The sequence below is a fragment of the Diospyros lotus genome, chromosome 14 (genome assembly GCF_014633365.1).
Source record: "Diospyros lotus cultivar Yz01 chromosome 14, ASM1463336v1, whole genome shotgun sequence".
NCBI classification, from domain to species: Eukaryota; Viridiplantae; Streptophyta; class Magnoliopsida; order Ericales; family Ebenaceae; genus Diospyros; species Diospyros lotus.
Window position 1 is genome coordinate 29197463 of NC_068351.1, and position 9832 is coordinate 29207294.

The following is a 9832-nucleotide window of genomic DNA, read 5'->3' on the forward strand; positions in this document are numbered from 1 at the left end:
TCAGGACGACTTTCCTAGGGGGCTATGTCACAACAGCTAATGTGATAAAAATTATTTAGGTGGTAGCCATGTTAGCCAATATTAACATTGGTTTAAAATTGAAATAAAAATAAAGTTAGATACTACTAATGAAAAAAATTAAAAATTCAATCCAAAATTGAAGTAAAGGTAAAAGGTGACGTTTATAGTGCAATTTGCCTTTTGTACCACAAATAAAAGGGATATTAAGAGATTAGGAGCAAAACGATTAATCTATCTTAATTTTTAATAATGAGATAGCAGTCTTTATTATTTTCAAAACTGAGAAGTACTTTCTGTAATTAAAAAAACTTTAGAAATGGTCTCATTTTCAATATATTATAATTTGCACTAATGACTATATATTTTATAGGGCAAATTATATATACACTTTATGTGATTTGACCAAATCAAAATTAAGAGTTGATGTTGTCTTTTATTGACCAAAATGATTTATTTTTACATGAAAAAATTAATTAAATTATCCTAAATAAAAAATTTAATCTAAAATAACATTAAAGTAAAAAACAATAAAAATAAAAAAAAGTTGCCGACTATTCTCAGCTAGTGAAGAACCAATCCTCGATAAGCCACCGATGATGAATTCTCTAAATATACAGAGAAAGAGAAGGAATTTAAAGAACATGATGATGAAGAAGAAGATGATGATGGTGATGATGATGATGGAAAGGCTAAAGATGAAGCCAATTTGGGGTTATCCCAAATCTTTGAACAACTTAAAATAAATCGAGGTTGATTATCTAAGTTTGTTCAATGTTATTTAAAATAAACTCACAACTAAATTGATAATGTAGGTTTAGATCAAACTCAGATTTGTTAGATCTATGTCATGTCTTTGTTTCAAATGACTTGGAATGAACCCAAATTGAACTTATTTGGGTTTATTTTAGTAGTTTGGATTGGAAGGTTTGAAATAAACTTGGATTGGTTCTATTTTCATCTTCATATTCTTAATATTCTTTTTTTTTTCAAATCTCTCTTTCTCTCTCTCTCCATTAGTTTCGGAGAATCTAATAATTTACCAATGATCGATTCTTTTCCAACCAACAACTTTTCTTTTAATTTTTATTTTATTTTAATTTAAATTTTGAATTATTGTAATTTAATTAATATTTTTTGACACAAAACAATATCGTTTTGGTCAATAATAGATGGCATAGCTCTTAATTTGAAAAAAAGGGGAATGTGTTTTAAAATAATTGAAAGTAACTCCTAGAACTAATTTTAAAGTACAAGGGAGGTATTTAAAAATAGATCAAACTATAGGGTGTGTATGTAATTTACCCTATTCTATATAATAGCTTTATCTTAAAATTTTGATTGTGTTATATTTTCAATTTGAAATAATAAGAAAATTAAGTTGCGTTCTCTTTGCTATTTTTAAGTCATTTTTAGTTTTCGATTTTCTAAAATAATAAAAATGCGTTCTCTTTACTGTTTTCAAAAATACATTTTTAAAAACAAACAAAAAATTTATAAAGAAAACTCAAAACAACAAAAAGTTGTTTTGAGTATTTTCATACAAAATAAATTCTAAACTCAAAATATATTTATTTATTCATATTTTATTATTGTAATAGAAAAAAATATTACAAAATTCATTAACTTTAAAATGTATATATTTTTTAATAATATATTAACATTAAATATTTTTAATTTACTGAATAATCAAATTTATTGAATAAAATATCATTAAAAATTTATTTTCAAAACTTCAAAGAGTACGTGTTTTCTAATTTTCTGTTTTAAGAAATAATATTTCAAAATGACAAAGAGAATGCGTTTTCAATTTTCTAAAAACAGACTATTAAAACAGAAAACTGAAAATAAATTCAAAACTCAAAATTAAAAATTGAAAAATAAATAGAACACAACTTAGTTTTTATAATATTAAATTGATTGATAATATTATAAGATGAGACTATTCAATGGGCCAAGAAAAATTATTATGAATATCCCAGAAAAAAAAAATTATGAGTATAGTATCAAAGTATGAGTAATAAGAAAGAAGGCATGGCATGGGCCCATAAGCAAAGCAATTGGGCCGATGTTGACATTGGTGGGCCACCTGATTGGGCCTCCAATATCACATGGCAGGAGGCCCATCTATCACCAAATTCAAGTTACCATTCTTCTATCTAAAATCCCAAATGCGTAACAATTTTTTATAACACATCATCTGCAACAAAACTCTGTTCATGGATCAATTTTATTTGCTTAGAGATTTTATTTAAAAATAAATTGATCATACACCCTTTTTATTTTGGGATTTTGGCCCACCGTACTTCTATATTTTATTTTTTGTTAGACTACTTTTTGTATTTCCTCCTGACAAGACACTTTATCTATTATTAAGAATGTACATTAATTTGAAATGAACCATGCTAAATGTACATTACTTTTGTATATCTTAGGGTACATAAGAGGGTATTATGACTAAAATACCTCTCGTCTCACATGCGCCTCTATGCACCTCATGAGGGACTTTTTTTTATCATTGGTATACCTTTATGTAGTCTAAGGTGTACATAAAGGTATACCAATAATATTTTTCATTTGAAATAACCTAATATTAGTTTAATTAAAAGTAAAGAGAGAGAGAGAAGAGTCATTGAAACTTTTAGAATCCATCAATGGGTTCTCGTGTTTGAACCTTATTAGATTTTAGGATAGAGAGAGGAGGAGGAGATGAAGTAACCTTTCATTTGAAAAAAAAAAGAAGTAAAATTAACTTGTTTGATGTTACTAATGGATTTGTGATACAGTCTTTCAAAGAGGGTAATCTTTAATTTTATTAATTGAGTCATTTGATGAAGTTAATTATAAAAGTCGAAATCGATTGATTTCACTAATCACTTGATTGAAGAAGAAGAAGAAAAAAAAAAAAAAAAAGAGAAGAATCGTTGGTACTTAGATATTGTGGGAACTTAGTAGGGTGGGTTTTAACATCGCAACTTATTTGACGACTTGAACCAAGGTTTTGTCATAGAACATATTTTTTTTATTTTTATTTTTCTAAATTTTAATTAAAATTGAGATTAGGCTAAGTACTCTATAAAAAATAAAATACATAAAGTATTTGGATCGAAAGCTTTTTAGTAAGTATACAATGAATTTACCTTTTTATTAAATAGGTTTTAGTCACTTTCAATTTCCCTTTGATAAGTCCAACTAAGCAACCGTTAAAGGAGTAGTTGTGAATTAATTTTAAGGTCTGTAGTACTAGCATGATGTGCATTAATAATAATAATAATAATAATAATAATATTGCAAGGCACATTTAGTTTTCTAACAAACTTATTAAACTACTCTAAATACCATGGTCTCTTTTTAACTACTTGATAATATAAAGGTTGATGATTGTAAGGTACCTATGGTAATATTGTGTCATAGGTAAAAATTCATTAAAAATCTAAAAAAAAATTAAAAATCCAAAATGTTATTTTGCACTAAAAATGTGTAAATTTCTCCTTAATTATGAGGGTTTCACGTAACGCGCAAACTGAATAACTCTAACATTTGTAAATCTCCTCGAGAGTTCCATAAAAAAAATAGATATTATCCCTTAGGAATCATAATAAAACTTTGGTCCAAAAATGATAAATATTATCTATTAAACATCATAATTCTGATAAAATATTAGAATATTGAAATAAGCATCATTTATAAAAAAAATTACAAATTAAGGAGATTTAGGATTGCCTCTTTCTCTTCTATAAATAAATAAGCATTCATTCCATAAAAGTACGTCACTAATACGAGTGAAAACTTTATTTTATAGTTTTTAGCATTCTCAGTGTTTGACTTAAATATCGGAGTATTTGCATGGAGATTTTTCCGTACCCTTTGATTGTTTTCTCTCTTATAGTCTCTGCCAACATCAGGTCTCGAGATGATATCAGATTCTGGGACGAATGTTTCGAGACGAAGACATTAGGACAACATCAAGTATCGAGACGAAAGTTTTGGGACAAAGAAGGTCTTGGGTTGATAACAATCTCAATGGATTTGACGAAAACCTTTTTATCACATTAATATATTATTATATTCAAACGACAACATAATCATATAAATTTGAAAAGTTAAATCATGGTCTCTATTTTTTTTAAGTACTTGATGATATAGAGGTTGATGATTGTCAAGGCACATATGGTAATGGTGTTAAGAGGAAAATGTTGATGACATCAATGGGATGGGGCCATGTGTTTGTACTCAACTGCGGCACAGAATAATGTGTGTGGGTACTGGTAGTAGAGGCCAGAGCCAAACCTGAAGAAGATGGAAGTCCTACCAAAACACTATAATTTAGCTCAGAACAGGGGGGAAGGGGAGGGGGAAGGAAACAAAGGAAAAAAGGGCAGACTTGTAGTAAAAAATAAAGTGTAAAGTATTTAAGTGAAATGATGGGCATTCATGAGTGATGACAGTTTATGAACCCGTGATTCAATATGTGATCCTTTCAAGTTTCAACCCAAACTCCGAGCATCATTTAGTTTAGTAAATTGTAACAATCATTATGAAGAATATTAACTCCATATCTACTTAAGGTGGGTGATATCAAAATCTTGACTTTTTAAGTAATAATTTTTAATTATAATATACGTTAAAAAAATAAGATATAAAAAATATTTTAAAATTTTTATTATTTTTATTAAATTTATTTAATAATACTTAAAAAAATTACGTGATTTCTTATCCAGAATTGTTTAGATAAATTTATCTCTCTCTTTTAGATAAGTTTATTTTGAACCTTGCAAATAAAAAAAAAAAAGAACTCGTATACCTTTCAATGCATTCATAATATAAACTCTGATTTTAACTTAAGATATGATCGATTTTGATTTTAAATTTTTTGGGTTTAACTAAAATCAAGACAAATTTGAGTTAAATTATTGGGTCTATAAACTTTTGTTTCTTTGAGTGGTTTTTTATTTTTTTGAAGTTTATTTGGTCAAATCTATTTACTTTGGCTAGGTGATTTAACTTTTTTTTTTATTGAGAATATATATGAAAAATATTTTGGGTGGGTTTAGATGGTGAGTTTGAATATTTTGATGATTGAATCTAAAATTTCAAAGTGGATGATGATGATAATGATAATGATGATTAATTGGGATTGGGAGTTAAAATGGATATAAAACCTTTGCCCTGTTGGTTGGTAAGTAGTGACAGTTTGATTGAGTGAAGGAAGCCCAACCAACCAACCAATTGAGGGTAAAAATCTCTCAAGGTTCATGAGAAACCCACCACCAAGAGAACAGAAGGAAAGGAGAGGACTTGGTTTTGTTTACTCCAAGCACTTGCATGTGAGCACCAATAATTTCTCATGCAACTGTGGGTCCTTGAGCCAACTCTCCCTCTTTTGTTCTCTTCCCAATACTCCCCATCTCTCCCCAGAATCTCTCTCTCTCTCTCTCTCTCTCTCTGTGCAATTCATCTTTTTCTTTGTTCAACAATGGAGGAATCAACCTTTTCTCTGCTGCCATTGATGCTCTTTCTTCTTCTAATTCAACTCACAGCTGGTAATGGAGAGGAGGAAACAGTCCTCCGTTTGCACAGGTTCCAATGGAGAAGCCCCGTTATTACAAGTTGCTCCTCTCAGAAATCAAGTGAGTAATTAAAGAACAAAAATAAAGCCCAAAAAGCTTTGTTGCCCTCCAATGGCGGCATTAGGCTTTAATCTTTTACTTTGGGATCTGTTTCCAATTCCTGCTTTCAACTGTTCTCTCTCTCTCTCTCTCTCTCTCTCTCTCAAGCATTGTCACAAGCAAGTTCTGGGTGTGCTTTTTCTGGAATTTCTAACTCTCTTTTTGAGTCAATGTCCACCAAAAAACGAACACTTTCTTTATCTTCTTCCTTCAAGTGAAGTTTATGAGGAATTGATCGCCGTTTTTGTTTGAAATTGCAGGGAAAGAGAATGGTGCCACAATATTGGAGATGAAGCACAGGGGCTACTGCTCAACAGAGGACTGGATTGAAAGGCTTCAGAGACAGTTAAATTCTGATGATATTAGGGTTAAATCCATCCAATCCCGGATGAAAAACACTGCTGCTCCAGGCCAAACACAAGGCCTTTTGCAGACCCAAATCCCTCTAACTTCAGGGATTAATCTCCAAACGCTGAACTACATAGTCACAGCTGAACTGGGTGGCCTGAACATGACTCTGATTGTTGACACAGGCAGTGATCTCACTTGGGTCCAATGCCAGCCCTGCAACTCATGCTACAACCAAATGGACCCCCTTTTCAACCCTTCCAAATCCCCTTCTTTCCACCCCATCTTCTGCAATTCGCCGGCGTGCCGGTCCCTGCAACTGGCAGGCAATTCAGTGGCCTGTGGCAACAACCCATCTTCATCCTGCAGCTACCTTGTCAGCTACGGCGATGGCTCGTTCACCAGCGGCGACCTAGCCGGTGAAACCTTCCATCTTGGGGCTAGCCCAGTTGACAATTTTGTGTTTGGCTGTGGAAGAAACAATAAAGGCCTGTTTGGCGGAGCTTCAGGCCTTATGGGGCTTGGAAGGGGTGATCTTTCATTGATTTCCCAAACTTCCAGCCTTTTTGGAGGGGTTTTTTTCATACTGTTTGCCTTCAGCTGACCATGCCGAGTCCTCTGGCTCATTGATCTTTGGCAATGATTCTTCAGTTTACAAGAATTCCACTCCCTTTTCCTTCACAAAAGTGGTTGAAAATCCACAGCTCTCCACATTCTATCTCCTCAACCTCACCGGGATTAGTATCGGTGGAGTGGCTTTACAAGCTCCAGGCTTTAACAATGGTGGAATTCTGATTGATTCAGGGACCGTGATCACAAGGCTGGCCCCACCTGTCTACAGGGCTCTGAAAGCAGAGTTCCTGAAACAATTCTCTGGCTTCCCTCCGGCGCCGGAGTATTCCATATTGGACACATGCTTCAACCTCTCCGCCTACCAAGAAGTGTCCATTCCCACCATAAGAATGCAGTTTGAGGGCAATGCCGAGCTGAATGTGGATGTCACCGGCATCTTCTACTTTGTCAAGGCGGATGCCTCTCAGGTCTGCTTGGCCGTCGCCGGACTCGACTACGACGACGACATTCCGATCATAGGAAATTACCAGCAGAGGAACACCAGGGTTGTTTATGATAACAATGGGTCCAAGGTGGGATTCGCTAGAGAAACTTGCAGCTTCACGTGAAAGAGAACGTTAACTAGCAGCTACCAAATAGCATATATGTGTTCCATTGTGAATCTTTATCGGATATTTGTTAATTTCATCCCTTGAAGCCAATTAAGCTGTTGGCAGCAGATGCAAGATGTAACTCAATTGGCCTGCCCAAAATCATATATAGATATCTGTTTTATCTTCCCAGTTTAGATCCATCATCTCGTCTTGTTTGCAAACACGAGAGAGAGGGAGGAAACACGATTAAAATGATTTGATTATGTCAAAATAATTTACTACTAACAAATTAAAATTCATGAAACCAATTTCACAAGCAGCACAAGAACATGATATTTAAAAATGGGGTGAGGGCCCACAATGGAATTTCTTGAATTTGGAGCTGCTGTCCTTTCACAGGAAGAGCATGCTGGGGAATAAAGTAAATGAATATAGGGAAACAAACAAACCATCTGGGTACTGTGTCCGCAGCCGCAAGTGCGCTTTGGTGGTGGTGGTGGTGGCGGCTTCAGCTGTTGCTCCACTGCCAACTTTGGATCTCAATGCCTCTCTGCTTACTGGCTTCGTTGCTTAAATTTTCTTGAATGGAAATTTGAAAATTTCAGTTAAATTTGATATTCAATAATTGTTGGAGTGATTTAGTTATGTTAATGTGTATAAATTAATCTGATATGTTAGAAAAATATAATTAGAATTACAAATGAGTTGAGTCATTCGTGAGCGGTTCGGTATATGTTAGAAAAATATAATTAGAATTACAAATGAGTTGAGTCATTCGTAAGCGATTCGGTATTTGATTTGATAAAAAATCATTCGAATTCGTTTTTTAAAATAAAGGAGTAGAACTTGAATTTAATTTTAAAACTTAATTTATAAACTAGAAGAATTTGAACTTCATAAGACTCGACTTGTTAGTTCACAAATTGGTTTGATTAGAGATTAGTGAACTTGACCGATTAGAAGTTCACGATTAATTCTTGAAAACATGCTTGTGTATACATACATTAATAAATTTATAAATATATATTATTTAAATATAAATACATACACATACATATATCATCATTCATCATTATTTATTAAATTTTTAGTGGGGCGATGTCAACAAGAAGCCCCATTCTTTTATGGCCTTTTCCTCCACTCCCTTTCATTTCCCTTCATGCCTATTTCTTCCTCTTCTTCTTTAGAGCAGGCAACATACACATTCACATGTTTTGTTCCTCTTCTTCTCCCCTCCCAGCATTATAGGGATGATTGACGGTCATTCGCCTTCTTTCACCATAGCCTTGCCTTTTGTTTTCGATCGCCGTTGCATCTTCCTTCTCCACCGTTACACACCTTGTCCTTTGTTGTCGCCACCGCATAACCTCATTTTTTAGCGATGGCGAGCCTGAGCTTGAGTAAGGTTTCTCAACCAAATTGACGAGCTCGAGCTCGACCTCAATTCATGTTAATCGACCTCGAGTTTGGGCCAAGCTTTTAGGCTACCCTAGTATTCCTTATTTCCTAATATCTTTTCCTTTTCTGTTTCATTTTTCTTTTCTTATCTTTTCTTCTTTAATCTTCACTTCAATTCCTTCATTTTATTTTCATCTTTGTTGTGCATTACGTTTTCTTCTTTGGTGGGATTGAACAAACACGATGATATTTCTTCTCATCTTCTATTGAGACTTTACATAGTTGTGTATGTATAATTTTTTATGACCTTACTTGAACAATTAACTACTGTTCTATAGGTTTGTATCTCTCTATATGTTTGAGTTTTTAATTATTGTGTCAATGGAATGTGGGTGGGTCACAACTTATGATACTTGGGGACTCAAAATTTTAGTTCTTGTAAAGATTTTTGGCTCTACTTTTAGGTTTAGATTGAAAATTGTGAATCTCCCTTAAAATGTTGGTAAATGTAAATTAATCACATTTAGTATGAGCCTGCAGTGTTTACTCATAGACACAGAATACTTGAGTGTATTACAGGGCCTAAATTCAATTTAATTATTTTGGTGTATTAAGTAGGGTCGCAAATGAATTGGGTTGTTTGCTAGCAACTCAGTGTTTGGCTTAACAAAAGCTCGTTCATTAAGATAAACGAGGTAAACTTGAGCCTAACTTTGAAACTTGATTTGTAAACGAGCCGAAATTGAGCTTAGTAAAACTCATCTCATTAAAACTCGTAAATATATTCGACTAGAGATTTGTGAATACTAATAGACTTGATTAGAGACTCATAAACATACTCGATTAGAAGTTTGCAAATAGTTTGTGAACAAACTTGTTTATAAATTTAATAATATATTTATTTATAATTTTATAAATATATTATTTAACATAAAATTATCAAATTTTAAATATAATTGTTTGGCGTCAAATTTTGAATATATTATCTAACATTAATATTTTTACTTTTAATTTAACATAAAGTTATCTAATTTTGAATTTTGGCATTCTCTTCGCTCAAGGAGCTCTTTGTCTAATTATTGCTTCTCTAGCAAGCCAATTAAACTCATTTTCCTAATGCCAAGCCATTTTGCCTTCCATCTCTCTCCAACAATGCTCGTCTCAAGCCCTAACAATGACGAATTGAAGGCCCTAGAATCTGACCACCTTTATTTGTCCGATAACAGCAACAAC

At 32.8% G+C, this 9832-nt stretch overlaps 1 protein-coding gene across 1 annotated transcript; it reads left to right on the forward strand.

Annotated features, from left to right (window-relative positions):
• The first annotated feature begins 5247 nt into the window (after nucleotides 1–5247).
• LOC127789590 (aspartyl protease family protein At5g10770) lies at nucleotides 5248–7391 on the forward strand. The gene is given in 3 exon segments (XM_052318525.1): nucleotides 5248–5648; nucleotides 5948–6612; nucleotides 6614–7391. Coding segments are annotated over 3 exon segments (1551 nt in total). The 5' UTR covers nucleotides 5248–5365; the 3' UTR covers nucleotides 7217–7391.
• Nucleotides 7392–9832: the final 2441 nt, after the last annotated feature.